Source organism: Rana temporaria, chromosome 10 (genome assembly GCF_905171775.1).
Source record: "Rana temporaria chromosome 10, aRanTem1.1, whole genome shotgun sequence".
NCBI lineage: Eukaryota > Metazoa > Chordata > Amphibia > Anura > Ranidae > Rana > Rana temporaria.
This window is the reverse complement of record NC_053498.1, coordinates 59,009,084-59,029,759: the sequence shown is the minus strand read 5'-3', so window position 1 is coordinate 59,029,759 and position 20,676 is coordinate 59,009,084. Positions and strand designations below refer to the sequence as shown.

Sequence of the window (20,676 nt, the reverse complement as noted above, 5' to 3'; positions counted from 1 at the left end):
ATTAGTGTAAGATTGATATATTTCACTAACCACCAGTGTATGGGGACCGACCCTTCTACCACTGATCACCAGTGTTATGAGGTCCTTCTACTATTTACCACCAAAGTATGGAGCATTTTTGCACTGACCACCAATGTAAAGCAACACTTTAGCCATTGTTGTTTAAGTGAAGACGCAAGTCAGAGTCCTTTTCTCAGCATTTATGAATTTCTGTCAGGGGGCTCCCAAGTAGCACTCTGTTACTTCATCCCCTCAATCACACCCTGTACATGGCATTCTTGTCTACTGTTGTTTAACACCAACCAGACCATCTGGCAACGGGCCCACTATAACTCATAAAGTAAAGTTTAGCATCTACATACAGTCACCCTAACACATGTTGGCAGAGTTCTTGAACAGTTGCAAAAGGATAATTTCAGTGAGAGGGACATTTGTTTGAAAGTAGCATTAGAACTGTACCCGGACCTTAATGGAATAGCAAGCAGTATGGCGTATGTCATACCTTCCACAAAGGGAGAAATCCCCAGGCTTGCCCCTGAAGGGGAAGCATCAAAATAGAATGCAGGGTACATCACTCTTGGCTAGAGACTAGCTCTTTCCATGAGCTACCTGCCTTCCTCACACCTAAACCTCCAAATACCGTACAGCTATCTGATAACATATATGTAAGATTGACTTGGAATCCCCCAGAAACAGAATAGGTTAGTTGCCCCCAACATGCCCACTAGAATGAACATATGAAATATAGGATCACAGCCATTTGTATTCTTACTTGAATCTTGGGGTCCTCTGGGTATTTCTTACAGATCTATGCAGCATCCCAGCATTAAACAACTCTTACACTTTGATCTTTAATACAAGAAGCTTCTGCACAAAGCCAGTCACTGTTGCTGTCTCAGCTTATTCAGGGTGACTGGTTTTATACAGTATCTTCTCCCTTTAATTTTCTACAGTAAGTCTATCTTTTTTAGTTTTTTTTATATTCCTATACTTCTCTTTTAAGTTTTTAAACATTCCACTATTTATGTTTTATATAATTTTGTGATGCATTGACACATCAGCCGGCTTTACCTTGACATTAAAGGGGTTGTAAAGGTACATTTTTTTCCTAAATAGCTTCCTTTACCTTAGTGCAGTCCTCCTTCACTTACCTAATCTTTCCATTTTGCTTTTAAATGTCCTTATTTCTTCTGATAAATCCTCACTTCCTGCTCTTCTGTCTAACTCCACACAGTAATGTGACGCTTACTCCCTGGTGTGGAGTGTCGTGCACTCCCACTCCCTTGGACTACAGGAGAGTCAGGACACCCACTAACACACAGCTCCTTTCTCTATCTGCAACAAAGAGAGTGTCCTGACTCTCCTGTTGTCCAAGAGAGGGGGTGAGCACGACACTCCACACAAGGGAGAAAGCCTTGCATTACTGTGTGGAGTTACAGACAGAAGAACAGGAAGTGAGGATTTCTCAAAAGAAATAAGGACATTTAAAACAAAACCAAAGGATGAGGTAAGTGAAGAAGGACTGCACTAAGGTAAAGGAAGCTATTTAGGAAAAAAATGTTTTACCTTTAAAACCCCTAAATGCATAGAGTTGGCAGTAGTAGATGTCAAGTACCGAAGTACACATTGTTTTTAGTCTTATTCCCTGCTGGTGGAGTTTAACATATATTTGTACATGTATTTGTTGTACTAATAGACAATAAGAAAGTAAACAAATAATTTACCAATGCATTTTATTCACAGACTGATATGAAAGAAAAGAGGAACATGGTCTTAGAACCTAGGTAATCTCAATAATGGAGGTAAACATAGCATTACATCAGACCGCATAGACATTTTTTGCCATTGGGCTTGGAGTAGCAGCATGGGTATGTGTTCCTCTTTGGTAAACAGCATGCTTATGGTGGAAGGGTAGGAATACAGGATGGTGGAAATTGACGTCTCTAGTACCATGTCTTCATACAGTCACTGGAATAGACAATTATATTTAGGCGTAGCGTTCAGCGATCCTGGCTTGCACAGTTTGCCACAGCTGGGCCAGCTTTATTTTGGCTTCCTCTAATTTGGGCCCAAGCTGCTCTTTGAGGTTCTCAACCACGGGTCCAAGCCTCTGTTTTAGGGTTTCAGCATGTTGGGCTAACTGGGCTTTATATTCTTCTGCTCTAGGACCAGCATTGGCTTTCACCTCTTCAAACTTCTCAATCAGCTTTTGCCTGATTTCCTCCTTGTATGGGGCAATCTTGGTTTTAAGGCTGTCAAACTCAGAACCAAGCTTTACGCGAAGCCCTTCAAGCTGAGGCTGGGCTTTTTTGTAAAATCCGTCTATATTCTCCTTGGTCTGCTTCTTCCAATCTTCCACCACTGGTGCAATATTCTCCTTGAAAGATGTTACTTCAGCAGCCCAGTTTTTCTGAAAGGTTTCAATAAAGGGACGGATCTTTTCTCTGAGAAGGGGAATATCCTTCTCCAGCTCTGCAGACACTTTTTCCCTTACATTATCCACATAGGGGTTCAGCTGTTTCCTCAAAGCCAGTGCATTAGTGCTGAAGGCATCGAACTTCTCAGTGAGTTTCAAACTAAATGGAAGAAAATATTTACAAGAGTTAAAAATGTAAAAACACAGATGTGTACCCCAGACTTCTGATCTCCAATGAAATAAATGTATCAAAAAATCTCAGAATATTGGATAACCTTGATATTAGATTTCATTGGTTCGCTTCATTTTTAATAGCACATAACAGTACGGAGGACCTCAGACCATTGTCTACCAAAATTATCGTCTTTAATAATCTTTTACAGCTCGTAGATTCATCCAAATAAGGAACCATATGTGAAGGTACGATACAAAAGTACGATATATAAAATACTACCCATTGGCTCAGCTAAAACCCTTTCATACTTCTTTGTCTAAAACTAAAAAAGGTTTTGGCTTTACAAACACTTTAAAGCTGAAGCTGGTGATAGACAATCCTGCAGATGAATATGAGATGTACCTTCTTGCAAAAAGGCCATTGTGCATCAGTACCCTGCATAACAGCACTGTTCCTAGCTTGTTCCAATATTAAGTTTGGCACATGCCAAGTGAAAGGATTCTTTCCATTAACTCTAGCCAAAGGAAAAATCAAAGACTGGCTGCAAAATGGTTTCTTGAATGCCATTAAATCTGAGTGATCCTGTTCTTGATATTTGACATTTCACAGCTGAGGTTATTGAGAAAAATGCATTAGTCTTCTTGTTACTAAAAATCTGTGTTCAGATAGCCTTATTCTGTTGTGTAGTTGCATAGCAGTTACATAGTAAGGTTGAAATAGGACTTTTATCTACCGTACTTGGAAAAAAGCCGGGCATGTACTTGGCTGGGCAGTCTTCTGGGACCTGTGATGTGTCCCAGAAGAGTGCAGGGAGGGAGGGGAGAGGTAAACTTATTTCAGGCGCCGCAGAGCCCCGGGAGGAAGTAGAAGCTGGATGCCTCTAAAAAGAGGGTATCCGCTCCCCCCTCCAAAATGTGGCATGTCAGGGGGTCACCATCACGTAAATCAGAAGTTACATTTTTGGGTGGAACTCCGCTTTAAGAGGAAATAAAGAAAACCTTAAAGCGGAGTTCCAGCCTTTTTTTATGTTTATTAAAAGTCAGCAGCTACAGAAAGCATAGCTGCTGGCTTTTAATAAACATACAATTACCTGCTCCACTGTCCAGTGACACGCCGCCTGGAGCTCCACTCCTCTCCCCCCCTCTCCGCCAGCGCCTCCATCCTAACTGTGGGCACCCGGCCATGACAGCTTTAGGGGTCACGGCCAGGCACTCACTGCGCATGCGCGAGCTGCGCTAACTGATTGGACAGGCAATGTCACTTGTCCCAAACCTGTCACGTGTCCCAGGCGATCGCCTACAGGGAGGGGCCACCGTAGGCAATATGACGTATCGCCTAAGGCCCCGTACACATGACCGAACATGTCTGCTGAAACTGGTCCGCGGACCAGTTTCAGCAGACATGTTCGGTTGTGTGTACGGCCGATCGGACAGGATTCCATCGTACATTTGCCCGCCAGACCGCTTTCGAGCGGGCAAATGTTTCTAAACTTGCTTAGAAACATGCCCGCTGGAATCCTGTCCGTCGGACATGTTCGGTCGTCTGTACAGACTTACCGTACATGTCCGAGCGGCCGCCATCCCTCGCATGCGTCGAATGACTTTGACGCATGCGTGGAAGCATTGACCTTTCAGCGTCACGCACGTCGTCGCGTTATCGTGGCGGCGGTGGCGCGAACACGTCATCGCGCTGTCTGTCCGCGCGGATTGACTCTCATTTCTGTATGATGGTGTGTACAGCCATCATACAGAAATCTCCGGGCAGGCATGTCCGCTGAAAACGGTCCGGCGGACTGTTTTCATCGTACATGTTTGCCCGTGTGTACGAGGCATAAGCAGTCCCTGGGCGGAAGGAGAAAGTGGGACAGGAAGTCCCACTCCTCTTGAAGCCCCCAAAAAAAAGTACATGCCAAATGTGACATGTAAGGGGGCGAGGAGTGGAGGAGTATTCACACTACAACGGAGACCTGCCTGAGACATTCACCACTCCAGCAGGTCTCCATTGCCAGCTGCGGTAGCAGGCAGTGTGGTGCACTATTCCTTGCATCACATGGCTCCCTTTTTTTCTTTTGTTTTGTACAGACTATTTGAAATGTACAAAACGTACACTTCATTCATAGCAATGTACTGCAGTGGGATGCGATGAGTTACGCCTGCCACATATTCCATGAGATTCAGCACACTGTGCTGTGATAAATAGCAGCATGGCTGCATTGCAGTGTGAATGGGACACATAGGAAACAATTGTTTCCTGTGTCCTTTTGGTGACAGACATTTTACCATGCACTAAGACGTCTGTCACAGCAGTATATATGAATTCACCCTTAATAGCATGATCCAATTTGCTTATACCATGTTTTTTCATGCAAATATTTATATTGTGTGCATTTAGAAATACATCCAGCTTTTTTTTTTTTTAATCTACTGGGCTGGCTAGAACTAACTCGTGTGGAAGTCTATGTTACATTTTCATAGCTTGCTGTAAAGAAGCCTTTCTGTACACAGAGGTTAAACTGCAATTCAAGGTCAGCCTGAAACTTTCCTGGTGATGATATTTTCCAATTCATTTATAATGATCAGTAAACCACTTACTCGAGCTGTTTTGCAACGTCATAAGATTCTGCCTGTGCCACAGCCGTCTTGCCAATGTCCTGTAACGTGATTAGGTAGCCCTCAATTGCCTCCCGGACTTGCTGGATGGGTGTCTGGGGTTCCTCATTCTGCCAAGGGTAACGAGCTTGGGTTCCTAAAAAGAGATATGTTTTTAGCCAAACAGTCTGCAAAGTTAATAGACATCCATTATGCAGAGAACAAGTTCTTTGTGATTTGTTAGTGCTTGCATGTGCACTGTATTTCTATCGCAGTATGATGTGTAAAGATTCATAAAGTTTAATTAAACAAGACAGGATAGTATTGCAGATTGCCATTAACACACTTCCCCTCCTACCGTGACAACTAAACTGAGCAGTGTTGTCACCCTAGGAAATGAAGTGGGTTAGGACTACATAACACTTCCCTCTTTTCTCTAAAACATGAGGTTGTGTTCTGTAGTCCTAAAAGGTAGCAGTGGGAAAATGCTAACTGATAACAGGATAGAGGCAGAGAGCACAATAAGTGATCAGCTCACAAGATTTTTGGCTGAATGAACAGCCAATTATTTTGCACATGTCAAACAGATACTATATAATTAAAGCTTTCAATTGTATATTTAACACAACAAAGGATATATTTATTGTTAGGCTGGCCATACATTATACAATTTTCTTTTGCAATTTCTTTTAAATTTACATGAACTATGGTTTCATACAATTTTTTTTTTTTTTTTTTTACGTTTTACGTATAATATGGTTTTGTTAAATTGAAGGGAAAATATGTACAAGAAAACTGCATAACGTATGGCCAGGCTTAGAGTTTACATACACATCAAGATAGATTATACATAATAGTCTATTAAATGCACTAATCAATATAGAACAGTTAGGAAGGCTGAACAGAAAAACATTCTATATATAATAAAAAATAATAGTGCCACACTTTTTGCAGATTTACCCACCTGTAAGGAACACTAGAGCGATGGTTAGGGTCAAGCTTTTCATATTTGCAAATGGTTTACCTCAACCTGTAATAGAAAGAAATATTGAGAACTACATTACTGTGTTGTGCAGCTTTGTGCCTCACTGGCTGCAAATTTGAACCAAAAAATGTGCATCTGCTGTCTCGGTAGTCAGTATCATAAAATAAGTATTGAGGTCTCTATATATCACACAAGATATACTAGATACCAGTTGGGTGTGCAAATTAACTTGAACAAAGAGAGAGTCATATCAATCTTGAGGCAAGCCTGCCAGAATTCCTAAATGACATCATTATCAGGAGACAGCCAAATATTCAGGAGAATCCAAAAGTGTGATGTCACAATTCTCTTGATTTGATAATTCCTGATCTTGTGCCAAAACACAACTGCACAAAAGTTTACAAACCCAAAATCATATAAACATGCTAAAACAACATGTATTGTTTATGAAAGGTAAATAAATTAATTAATTCAAATTTACATTATGAACATACTCCAAGAAATACCTAGTGCTGGACACTATTTTCTCCTATTTACTACAGAATATCAAACATTTACAGAAACCTTCTTTCTATCCCATATCATATCCACATTAGAGCATAATTGTTCTTACCTGCTTTCCTCTGTTGGCTAGCTGTTATGGAATTAGTATGAAGCAGTGTGTGATTTTTATAGCCCGGCATACAGGGCTTTATCAGTGAAGATAAGCTGGGTCTGCAGTTTAACATGTGGAACTTGGGGAGCAAAGTTCAAGATGATGAGTTAGGAAAAGATCTGCTGTCTCATTCTCCACTCTGCACTTATACAGGTCATGTATATAATCACTGGCTAGGGACAGATGTCTTATTGTAATTCGGAATAAAGCCGCTATCCCAAATAAGTGCTTAGGCAGTCAGTATTGTTATTATTTGGAGAAAATTCTGCAAATATATTTTTTATGCTGACCACCTGCATTGAGGTTATTCTGCTTCCAGGTTGTTGGAAAATTCCTGAAATAAAGGAACCCTTACCCATCAGCTGTTTACAGATTCCCTGGCAAGAGATTACTATTATTATACAAGATTAGGGGCTCATGCACACACCGCCAGCGCTACAGCAGCGTTAGTAATGCACGTTTTTACAATAGCATTTTGCCGCGTCTTTCGGCAGTAGCATTTTTGGAAATTTTTCATAAAAACCACTCCTATAATGTAAAAACACCTAAAAACGTCTAACGCGGTTAAACATGGCTTGGCGCATTTAGCCACGTTTTTTATGTTTTTACTGCTCCTGGAAGCACAGGCTGTCGATTTTTTTTACACTGACACTAAACGCTTACCCCTCAGACAGTTTATGTGCGCATGGACAAATAGGCTAACATGGAGGAGCTTTTAGAGGCAGTTAAAAGAAAGTCAACAGTCCCTAACAGCAGCTGTAAAAACGTCCTGTGTGCATGAGCCCTTACTTTATATTGTGCCAACAGTTTGTGCATGAGCCCTTACTTTATATTGTGCCAAGTTGAGGCGGCTCTAGGCTTTGTGAGGCCTTAGGCAAAACTTGACATGGGGCCCCACTCTTGCCCATGAAGGGAAAAATAATTCAAGGACAAAAGCCTCTTCCCCACAACCCTTGACGGTTTTTGTGGGGGTCTGCGGGCAGGGGGCTTATCGGAATCTGGAATGCCCCCCAGATCCTGCTCTTTAATTATCAAGGGGAGGGGGCCACCCGGTGATGTCACCTGGTGAACCCACCCCCTTGTGACATCATTGGCTGAGGGCATGCTGGGTCATTGACGTCACAAGGGGTGGTGTCACCGATATTCACTGGTTGTTAGGGATGCTGGCGGCCCCGCTCCTGAGTCAGGGCTCTTAAAGCTGCGTTAAGGTCCTCTGTCCCTCAAAACTGGGGTAATGCATTGGTTAAGTTAGGCGGCCGCGAGGCCCCTGTGAGTGCGAGGCCTTAGGCGACTGTCTAATTTGCCTAATTAAAGAGCCGCCTCTGGTGCCAACAGTTTGTGCATGGGCACAAGACTGAGGATACTTTGCTCATCAAAAGAGCCGAGCCAGCAGCTACTTGTGAATATAAAGTAGCTTTCTGGCTTCTTTCTACTATATATATACACATACATATACACACACACAAATATATATATATATATATATATATATATATATACACACACACACATATACATACATACACCAAAAGTACAGACCAAAAGTTTGGACACACCTTCTCATTCAAAGAGTTTTCTTTATTTTCATGACTATGAAAATTGTAGATTCACACTGAAGGCATCAAAACTATGAATTAACACATGTGGAATTATACATAACAAAAAAGTGTGAAACAACTGAAAATATATTTCATATTCTAGGTTCTTCAAAGTAGCCACCTTTTGCAGCACACATCTCTAGAACTGTTAAGAGGAGACTGTGTGAATCAGGCCTTCATGGTAGAATATCTGCTAGGAAACCACTGCTAAAGAAAGGCAACAAGCAGAAGAGACTTGTTTGGGCTAAAGAACACAAGGAATGGAGATTAGACCAGTGGAAATCTGTGCTTTGGTCTGATGAGTCCAAACTTGAGATCTTTGGTTCCAACCCCCGTGTCTTTGTGCGACGCAGAAAAGGTGAACGGATGGACTCTACATGCCTGGTTCCACCGTGAAGCATGGAGGAGGAGGTGCGATGGTGCTTTGCTGGTGACACTGTTGGGGATTTATTCAAAAGGCATACTGAACCAGCATGGCTACCACAGCATCTTGCAGCGGCATGCTATTCCATCCGGTTTGCGTTTAGTTGGACCATCATTTATTTTTCAACAGGACAATGACCCCAAACACACCTCCAGGCTGTGTAAGGGCTATTTGACCAAGAAGGAGAGTGATGGGGTGCTGCGCCAGGAGACTACCTCTTGAAGCTCATCAAGACAATGCATCAAAGCAAAAGGTGTCTACTTTGAAGAACCTAGAATATGAAATATATTTTCAGTTGTTTCACACGTTTTTGTTATGTATAATTCCACATGTGTTAATTCATAGTTTTGATGCCTTCAGTGTGAATCTACAATTTTCATAGTCATGAAAATAAAGAAAACTCTTTGAATGAGAAGGTGTGTCCAAACTTTTGGTCTGTACTGTATATATTTATACAATAGTTCATTTATTAGTACAAACTATTTCATTATTTTATTACGTGCATTATATTTTTTGGTTTCTTTTTTTTTTTTTTTTAATGCTAGAGGATCATATTATTCCATGATTCCGATATTTAATACATATTAGAGCAAGGATGTGAAATTAGTGTTGTGTGTAAGCGGCCCTCATCCAGTTCAGAATTAAAGTAAAACTTTTTTTGGTTTAGAAATATGTGGACAAGAATTAGCCACTCTGACAAGTTTTTAATGCTGTGTCCTCATTAGGGAGATTTGCTAATTGTTTAATTGATGACTGTTGTCACTGAGACAGACCATGAGGGGAAATCCAAAATGTTGCCCTCTGAAAAGGTAAGGGGAAATATTGTAATGCGGACACCTGTTTCAGGGAAAACTAAGCAGGGAATGGCCTTCACTCGGGGAGAATTCCTCTAATATCGATTGGACAGGCAGTAAGAGACATTTCCCAAATGATACACAAGCAGCCAGGGGATATAACCCTTTTCTACTCTATCCAAAATGTAATGAGACCTCAGCTGTACCCCAGTTGATACAAGCTACACTTTACATATATTTATATCAAAATATGTTAAGAAATATTTAAGGAAACAGTCACAACCTTGGGATCCGTGATCAAAGTAGTTGAAGGGGGTTCAGGCCATGGAACCTCTTCATCTGCAGTCACCGTTTCGGCAACCCAGTCTACCCGATACTCACAGGGAGACTCAGTTGGTGGCTCCACATGAAACAAGTAGTCCCGGCATCTTTTACACCGAAAAAACGGCAGGATCCGGACGGCCAGCTCCGAACAGTGGGGGCAGGACAGTCCAAGGGCCTCTACGCCACCACTGGAAAACAAGACGAACTTACCCTGGGTCCGCATTCGGACCCAGGGGAAGCAATACGTGTAATACTACCCCCAAAAGAGCTGCTGGTTTGTTTTGGGTGGCATGTTACCTCATGGCTCTTCCGCCGGCCTAGGGGTGTATGGTGCATATAGCAGTAACGCAATGTCCACGACAGGTGTCTTTTGCTGTGCTCTTTATTACACAGCTGGGTAAAAACATTAAAACTTGTGATGAAGAGTAGAGATGAAGTAGAAGAAGAAATAGCAGACTCAGGCGCAACAATAGGGAAACAGTCCTGCTTCCAACAATGCTTTGTATTCTCTGCCACTCTAGCCTAGTACAGCGTACCTGGACAGGCCTACTCTCACTGACCTGGCAGCCAGAGTACCGCTCGAACTTGAAGGAAAAGTCTCTGCCACAGACCCTCCTAAAATGGACTCGGGGAAAAGCCTCTGCCACAGGCCCTCTCTGTGATTGCGATTACGGAGATAATCCTCCTTGAAAGAATTGCGTCTGGAACTCCTATAGATAGTTTTCAGGTACCGACAGAGGTGACCAGTCTCTCAGTGTCCGGCTACCTTGATCCCTGGTGGTTTTCTCGAGACCCTATTGGATCGCCAGCCTCTCATTGGCTCTCCTCAGATGGACTCCTCACTGAACAGGTATCCCGCTTGGGATCTTTAGGATTGGGAACCCAGTCGACCACTGGGCTCCCTGCCACAGCTCAAATGTTCCGGACCAACATGGTCCCGGAACCAGGAACAACGCGTGGCATGCGCACCCCGGCCTGGAAGGCCATTATGCTGGGGCACCGTGATGCGCAGTCACCCTAAAGGTGGGTGTTGCACTCCGAAGAAGAACCCAGAACAATGGAGTCTGCCCCATAAATACCCTCCCCCAGCATGCACAGCAAGGCTCAACCCTCCTGACTGGCTGCTGGGGAAGAGCACCCAAACCTCGACTCCACTGCTGCCACCCACTGCCCTGGGGTAGGAACTACACCCCAGTAACAATAGACAGCCCACAGCATAGCCAAGCTGAGACAGAGACCAGTTTAGAACATAATAATTGGATCAGAATCAGTTAACACTCTGATCATTCTCAAAATTTGACTAGCACCGGTACCTTTTAACCACTTAAGACCCGGACCAAAATGCAGGTAAAAGACCAGGCCCCTTTTTGCGATTCGGCACTGCGCCGCTTTAACTGACAATTGCGCGGTCGTACGACGTGGCTCTCAAACAAAATTGGCGTCTTTTTCCCACAAATAGAGCTTTCTTTTGGTGGTATTTGATCACCTCTGCGTTTTTTTTTTGCGCTATAAACAAAAATAGAGCGACAATTTTAAAAAAATGCAATATTTTTTACCTTTTGCTATAATAAATATCCCCCAAAAACATATAAAAAAAATGTTTTTCCTCAGTTTAGACCGATACGTATTCTTCTACCTATTTTTGGTAAAAAAAAAAATCGCAATAAGCGTTTATCGATTGGTTTGCGCAAAATTTATAGCGTTTACATAATAGGGGATAGTTTTATTGCATTTTTTTTTTACTACTAATGTCGGCGATCGGCGATTTTTTTCGTGACTGCGACATTATGGTGGACACTTCGGACAATTTTGACACATTTTTGGGACCATTGTCATTTTCACAGCAAAAAATGCATTTAAAATGCATTGTTTATTATGAAAATGACAGTTGCAGTTTGGGAGTTAACCACAAGGGACTGCTGAAGGGGTTATGTGTTCCCTGAAGTGTGTTTACAACTGTAGGGGGTGTGGCTGTAGGTCTGACATCATTGATTGTGCGTCCCTATATTAGGGAACACACAATCGATGACAGCGCCACAGTGAAGAACAGGGAAGCCGTGTTTACATACGGCTCTCCCCGTTCTTCAGCTCCGGGGACCGATTGCCGGACTCTAGCGGCGATCGGGTCCGCGAATCCCGCGGTCCCGGAGCTTTGGACCGGGTCGAGGGCGCATGCCCGCGACCAACCGGTGGGCTTTATACAACCACGTACAGGTACGTGCTTGTGCCCAGCGGTGCCATTCTGCCGACGTATATCGTTGTTAGGTGGTCCTTAAGTGGTTAAGTAACCAGGCGCTACATAATAAAGAGCACTAATGTTTTTCTATAATAAGAGTTTTACAAAATAAACAAAAAATATGCCCCAGAGGGTCACTCTGGAAAATTAGAGGCCAAACTGTACAGGACTCAGTAGTGGTGTGAAAGTCAGCAAGTGGAATTTCTGAGCGCTGCACGGAACCAATGAGATTGACAATCCTGGAAGTGTTGAATTCTCAGAAGTCTTCAGCAGTGGATTTCCCTTTCACACCGTGGTGTGCAGAATTGTGTGCAACTGAAAAGGAAAGTATTCACTCTCTCTTGTTTTACAGGCAGAACATTTATGATATGTAAAAAAAGCAGTGCAGCGCTACTAACAAAATTATGAAAGTCCAAAAAAACAAATAATTAATCAAAATGAAGAGAGGATAAGGGTGACTTCTGGAACCTCAATAAGGTGATCGGATGAAGACTCCTTATAAAACAGTCATGTATCTTTAGATAAAAGTACAAGCCGCTCACCTTAGCAGATGGACCTGTGGGTGAGCAGCAGGTCAAATGCGCTGTCCCTCTAATAAGGGGGTATTATAAGATGATAACGGTGCCTCCTCGGTCGATCCTTTTCTCCAAACCGACTTTCAATGGCGGATGGTCATCTGGTATACTCTCATGTAGTTGAATGGCATGAAAAAGTATAAAGTAGACACATAGTGCTCTCCGTATAGTAACCAAAATGCAAAAAATGTATTTAAAATAAAAGTACTCACAAAAGAGGCACTATATCCTAGTGCGTAGAATATGAGCATATATCGATAAAATACCAAGTAGGTGGCCGTGGGGGGGGGGGCTTCCAATTTTGATGTCAGGACAGCCACCTACTTGGTATTTTATCGATATATGCTCATATTCTACGCACTAGGATATAGTGCCTCTTTTGTGAGTACTTTTATTTTAAATACATTTTTTGCATTTTGGTTACTATACGGAGAGCACTATGTGTCTACTTTATACTTTTTCATGCCATTCAACTACATGAGAGTATACCAGATGACCATCCGCCATTGAAAGTCGGTTTGGAGAAAAGGATCGACCGAGGAGGCACCGTTATCATCTTATAATACCCCCTTATTAGAGGGACAGCGCATTTGACCTGCTGCTCACCCACAGGTCCATCTGCTAAGGTGAGCGGCTTGTACTTTTATCTAAAGATACATGACTGTTTTATAAGGAGTCTTCATCCGATCACCTTATTGAGGTTCCAGAAGTCACCCTTATCCTCTCTTCATTTTGATTAATTATTTGTTTTTTGGACTTTCATCATTTTGTTAGTAGCGCTGCACTGCTTTTTTTACATACTCTGACCAAGGACTTATTGACCCTCAGTGTTCAGCAGCTTTGTTATTGTTTTGTCCTTTGCGCAGTCTGCTCTCTCTATTCAAAAGAACATTTATGATATATTTTTCTACTGACAAGGTTGCTTACTCGCTTTATGTAAGGGGGACCCTCAGTAGACATAATGTGGCCCTATAAAAAATTATTGCACTGATTTTGGTGCACTGTTTCATGCGAGTTTGACATTCCTGTGTTAAAGGTTGTTGAGTTTCCCATTTTTGCATCTTTGTTTTGATTAAAGTGCTTGTAAACCTCAAACATGAAATATGAACAAAGCTTATCCCTCTATAGCAGGGATCCTCAAACTTCCAGCTGTTGCGGAACTACACATCCCATGAGGCATTGTAAAACTCTGATGCCGGGTACAGACGAGAGGATTGATCCGCGGATACGGTCCGCCGGACCGTATCCGCGGATAAATCCTCTCGAGGATTTCCCCGGATTTGGATCCGATGGAGTGTACTCACCATCGGATCGAAATCCGCGCCGAAATCCCTTCGCGATGACGTGTCGCGCCGTCGCCACGATGATGACGCGGCGACGTCCACGACGCTGTCATATAAGGATACCCACGCATGTCTCGAATCATTACGACGCATGCGAGGGAGGGAATCAGACGGATCGATCCGGTGAGTCTGTACAGACCACCGGATCGATCCGCTGAAGCCGATTCCAGCGGATAGATTTCTTCGCATGCTAAGAAATTTTTATCTGCTGGAAATCGGTCGGGCCGAAAAAAATCTGCGGAAAAAGATCCGCTGGGATGTACACACCAGCGGATCTATCCGCTGGAACTGATCCGCAGATCGATTCCAGCGGATAGATCCTCTCGTGTGTACGGGGCCTGACATTCACAGACATGACTAGGCATGATGGGAATTGTTGAAGACCCATGCTCTATAGGGTGTACTTGCCTCAATTAAAAGTACTATTTTTGCCTGTTGCTTTGTTTCTCCACTATCAGCATGAATCACTTCTGACAAATTTTCTTGACACCAAGAGAAAAATGGTGACAGGGGAGGGATCTTCAGGAGATTGACAGCCTCAGCTCTGTTCCTGTGTGAAAGGGTGAGTGTTCCTTCCCTCCAATCAGTGTAACTTCAGCTCTCCGCTCCCTTTTCTCTGAACTCTCAAGACAAGCATTAATAAATTCTGCACGTTGAAGACTGCAGATAGACCGATACAACTTATGTAGGAGGATTTGTTTAATTTCTGTGTATCACCTGAGGACAGTCCCATCACCAGGTAAATGTAAGGGTTTACAGACACTTTAATAAACTCTTATAGGGTATATGATCATCATCTACAGATCATTGTCAAATATATTCAGAGACAAATTGGTGCAACCAGCACCCGGGACTCTCCTAGGTTGTCAAATTTTCAAACAGTGATAGCCGTTATACACTATTATCCTGTGCAACTTGCTGGAGAAGGAAGGAGATGCACAATCCCTGCTGGTCAGAATTGTTTGAGACATGGGGGGGGGGGGGGGCTCTCTGGTAGATTTTGGTACCAACATTCATAGAAAAAAACCTTGTCAGTTAATTTAACAATGCCAACAGAGAATACTTTTGCATACATTTGCTTTTGGAAGGACAATCCCTGAAAACTCATCTCTTCAGAGAAGCCTATCTGGCCCCCACCTAACAACTGTCCATTTATCTTCTCCATCAGCACATCCCCCACAGTTATTACTTCTTGTATCTCTTGACTTTCCATCTTAGATTGTAAGCTCTAATAAGCAGGGCCCTCTGATTCCTACTGTATTAAAGTGTATTGTATTTTTACTGTCTACCCTCAAGTTGTAAAGCGCTGCGTAAACTGCTGGCACTATATAAATCCTGTATAATAATAATAATAATAATAATAGAAAAGCCAAATTAGACTTTGCCAAAAAAACATCTATTAAAAAAAAAAAAGATCAGTTATGCAAAAGCATTCTGTGGACAGATGAAACTAAAAGCCCATACACACGATCGGACTTTCCGACAACAACGGTCCGACGGACGTGTTTTATCGGACAATCCGACCATCTGTATGCTCCATCAGACAATTGTTGTCGGAATTTCCACGGACAAATGTTTGCTGTGCATGCTCTCAAACTTTCCGACAACAAATGTGTTACATCGGATCATCCGATTGTGTGTACACAAGTCCATTGGACTAAAATCCAAAGTGCAAACAAGTATGCTTGGAAGAAATGCTAACCATAAGACATTAGCATAAGTTACCCAAATGGTGGCGCTAAAGAGCTGAAAAAACATGTAGTATGTCTATTACGTCACTACGTTCATGTTTGTTAGCTGAAAATGTTCTGTCGTGCGTATGCATACCAAGTTCACGGACAATACCCTTCGCACAAAAATCCACGGAAAAGTCAGATGGAAGCCCGATCGTGTGTACGAGGCTTAAGATTAATCTGTACCAGAATGGCAGGAAGAAAAAAGCGTGGAGAAAGCTTGGAACAGCTCATGATCCAAAGCACACAACGACATCTGTAAAACATGGTGGAGGCAGTGTGATGGCATGGGCATGCATGGCTTCCAGTGGCACTGGGTCATTGGTGTTTATTGATGATTTGACAGAAGACAGAAGCAGCCGGATAAATTCTGCAGTGGTTGGAGGTGTTCGGTCAGCCCAGATTCAGCCAAATGCAGCAAAGTTGATTGGACAGGACAATGATCAAAAACACACTGAAAAAGCAACCCAGAAGCTTTTTGCAAAGAAAAGAAGCGGAATATTCTACAATGGTCAGGTCAATCACCTGATCTAAACCCAATTGAGGATGCATTTCACTTGCTAAAGGCAAAACTAAAGGCAGAAATACCCACCACCAAAGAACAACTGAAGACCGCTGCAGTTAAAGCCGGGCAAAGCAACATAAAGGAGGAAACAAAGTCTTCGGCAATGCCATGGCTTCCATAGACATTACTAAAGGATTCTCAAGAAATTATTACAAAATCAACTATTTATGATTATATTAATTAATTTGTCCAAGTACATTTGAGCCCCTGAAAATGGGGGGGGGGGTGCTGTGTATAAAAACAGTTTTGATTCCTAAAATTTGTACTTGATATTTATGTTCAACCCCTTGAATTAAAACTGAATGTCTGCACTTCAAATTCATTTGGATTGTTTCCTTTTAATTTTATTCTGGTGGCATACAGAGACAAAAGTATGAAAATTGTGCATTTGTCCAAATATATATGGACCTAACTGCATATAATTAGTCCATATGCAGATTGTGCTTTTCTTCTATCTCCGTGTTTCATTCAGTCTGACTATAAAAACAAAGTGCCATGTGACTGAGATTTTGCCTTTATCTTATTGATTTAGCAGGAATGTCAAACTGTTGACTCATCATTGCATTACAGTGCTTACACAGATAGTAACTAAAGAGATAATGTGCCACATCATGGATGTAAAATGTATATTACAGTATTAATTCAAAGTACTCAATCACTGAATGTACACAAAAGTAATCCTTTGTTTTGCATGACTATACATTTGAAGACCTTCCTCTGATAATTAAATAAAAATCTTGATGTGTGAACCCCAAGTTCTCATTTACACTTGTTTCAACTTCAACACACATTAAAGCGACTACCGCATCAACATGCTTTTTTGATGTGTTTTGGTGCTTCTGCGGTGCTTCGATGATACTTTGCAGATGCCCTTTGTGTTAGTTGATATCTCATACCGGCAATACCACAAAAACAAAGCTAAAGCAGAATAAAAGCCTCTCAAAAGCGTCAGGTGCTTCAAGCAAGCTTTGTCATAGACATCTATGGAGGCTTTGAAGACGCTTTGAAGCACCACTAAAGCAACATGCAGTATAATTTTTGAAACAAAGCAAAGCAAATGCAAGGTTTAATCAGGACTGTAAGCTAACCATTTTATTTTAAAAAAGAAAGCGTCTCCAAAGCCATGTTTTGAAGCAATTGTAAACTAGTGTGAAAGAAAGAGAAAATCTCACGCCAATAATAAAATGATAAATAATGAATTCCTTAAATAAATATCTAAGTGAAGCTGCTCCCCAAAAAAAGTCAGAAATCAAATCTGAATTCTCGTGATATGCGATTGTGGATAGGGGGCGCTAAATAGTGAATATGCTGTGTTATTAGAATAAAAAATATTCAATTAAGATTAATAGTGAAATCCAACAGGACTACATACATAGGGACTTTCAATAGTATCCTAGTATAACAGTCTTACGACTAAATGGTGTCCATGTACACAGTGGGTACCAATTTGCAAACAGTTCCAAAAATAGTGTAGCAGTGTACGCTTCCAAAAATAGTGTAGCAGTGTACGCTTCCTGAAGACGTTATAGACGAAACATAAGTCGAGTCGGTACCTGGGCACGCACAAGCCACGCACTTCCGGTCCCACTGGTCTACGAGCTGCCAGCTGGAAACGCACGCCAGCTCCCCAGGACGCGACCATCTCTCTCCAATTCCCTACAAGCGTACAGCCTCAGTTTTTTACTTTGATGTTTTAATAAACTTAATACACTATGGCGGCCTTTTCTCTTTCTGGTTATCCGTTCCGCTACCTGTTGTTGACACCGGAACTCGTATGACATCAATCCGATCCATAAACTACCACTAAGCTACTATTGACCTTATTTTAATTAATTAGGTCAACACCATTTGGTAAGGAGCCATCTATCTATACCTCTGGTGACCTACTGGTGAAGGTGGAACACTTTCTTTTGCACATCTTATTTGGAAGACATATGAGCATGTTGCACTTTAATCTACCTATTTTGGAACTGTTTATTTTTCAATATATTGTGTATATGGACACAATCTAGTCTCACGACTGCTACACTATTTTTGGAACTGTTTACTTTGCAAATTGGTACCCACTGTGTACATGGACACCATTTAGTCGTAAGACTGTTATACTAGGATACTATTGAAAGTCCCTATGTATGTGGTCCTGTTGGATTTCACTATTAATCTTAATTGAATACTGTTTATTCTAATAACACAGCATATTCACTATTTAGCGCCCCCTATCCACAATCACAACTGTAAACTAGCCCAAAGTATTTTGTGTTTGAAGCATTACAACCTCTGTCAAGTTTCACAGCTGAGCAAAACTTGTATTTTTGTACTGGCCCAATTAGTGAACAGGTGGAATTGGCAGCCAAAAAGTTGCCTTAGGGCTGGCTCACATCTGATACAGTCCTGTGTGTTTTTTTCTGCATGAAAAAATAAGATTTTATACTCATCGTAAAATCTTTTTCTCTGAGTTCATGGACGACACAGCCTTAATCTTGACAAAATGGGTATTAGCCTTCCTTTAGGAGTGACTAGGCAGAAACCTATAGTAAATGTTTAAACACATCACACACACCCTACAGCCCCGCCCAGGGGACAGGCTCTCTGGGTATAACCCCTCTCTCTGCATCTCGCAGATCAGTTCGTCAAAAAGCAGTACAAACATAAAAAGGAGGGGTGGGTGGTGTGTCTGTCCATAAACTCAGAGAAAAGGATTTTACGGTGAGTATAAAATCTTATTTTCTCTTTCGTTCATGGACAGACACAGCCTTAATCTTGACAAAGTAGGATGTCCCAATGGCGGGGAGATGGCGGGGCACTTTCTAGCCCCCGTTCTCCCACGCGTTGCTTCCACTTTGGCCACGAAGGCATACCCCCGAAGGAGCTGCTGGTTTGTTTTGGGTGGCATGTTACCTCATGTTCTCCGCCGTCTAGGGTACTTGATGAGAGTTGTAGTAAATAGAATGTCCACACAACAGGTGTCTTTTCTGTGCTTTTATTACCCAGCTGGGTAAAAACAGTAGAACTTGGTGAAGAATAAAGGAATAGTAGAAATGAGGAATAACAGAGTCAGGTGTATGTAGATGGGAAACAGTCCTGCTTCCAACGACAACTTCCACTTTACCACTCCAGCCAGAGTGGGTATAGCGCACCTGGACAGGCCTCTCTCACCAGCATGGCAGCCAGAATGTCACTCAAACTTGGGGTTAAGTCTCTGCCACAGACCCTCCCAATGGTTGCAGAAAATAGTGGAGACGATAATGGTCCAGAATCCCCCTTAGCAGATTCAGCACCCGGATCTCCTTCAGGTAGTTTTAGTTAGGTTACCGACTGATAGGCGACTGACATCCAGCCTCTCAGCACCTGGTTGGATGGTCAGGATCCTCTTGGAACACCAGCCTCTCTTGGCACTCCTCAGGCAAACTCTCCACCGAACAGCTTCCTCTAACAGGACTGACAGCTTAGGACCTCGTCAGATTGGGGACCCAGTCACATCACTGGGCCCCAGCTGTAGCTCAAATGTTCCCGGACCAATGTGGTCCAGGAACACTACGTAGCACGCACACCCCGGCCCGGAAGGCCATTTTGCCGGGGTGCCGTGGTATGGCTACCCTGAAGGTGGGCGCCACAGGGGAAAAGAACCCAAGTCAATGGCGCCTGCCTCATAAATACCCCTCCCCAGCAGGTTTTTTATAAATAAAAGCTGTCAGTGTTAAATGTTTTGTCTCATCCCTCTAACAGCTACATCTTCAAGAGAACTTACTGCCCAAATTACCAGGTGAAAATAAGGGAAAGAGCCTAAACAAAATACATCCAAGAATTTATAAGCTGCAAAATAATAAATGTTTGCTTTTGGGTTTAATACCTTTTTAGCAGGGAAAAGGATATGGACAAGGGTGCATCAGCACTTTACTTTCTCCTTTTAGGCCTGGTTAACACCTATGCAAATTGAATGCACGTTTCCCCACATTCAATTTGCATAGCAGGAGAATGTGACTGTCTCTCTATAGAGCCGGTTCACATATCTCCGCAGCGGGTCCGGTGCGGTGTGTCGGGAAAACGCGTGCCTTTTTTGGTGCATCCCCATTTCCAACGTTAAGTTTTAAATACATTAAGTTAGAGAGTTCCTTGCTTGACTGGATTGAAACATGGGAAGATCAAGAGAGGGAGTGTGTTTGCGCCAAATATATCAAAATTAATAAACTATGGGGGGATATTTACGAAAGGAAAACCAACTTTGCACTACAATTGCAAAGTGCACTTGGAAGTGCAGTCGCTGT

The 20,676-nt window shown here is 42.4% G+C and overlaps 1 protein-coding gene across 1 annotated transcript; it reads right to left on the bottom strand.

The window, feature by feature from the left end:
• Window positions 1–1,716: 1,716 nt before the first annotated feature.
• On the bottom strand, window positions 1,717–6,823 carry LOC120916599 (apolipoprotein A-I-like). Its single transcript, XM_040327669.1, has 4 exons — window positions 6,778–6,823; window positions 6,144–6,209; window positions 5,183–5,336; window positions 1,717–2,576 (listed from the first exon to the last, which is right to left on the bottom strand). Exons 2-4 carry the CDS (start codon window positions 6,184–6,186, stop codon window positions 1,988–1,990), a joined length of 786 nt encoding a protein of 261 aa, XP_040183603.1. The 5' UTR covers window positions 6,187–6,209; window positions 6,778–6,823; the 3' UTR covers window positions 1,717–1,987.
• Window positions 6,824–20,676: the final 13,853 nt, after the last annotated feature.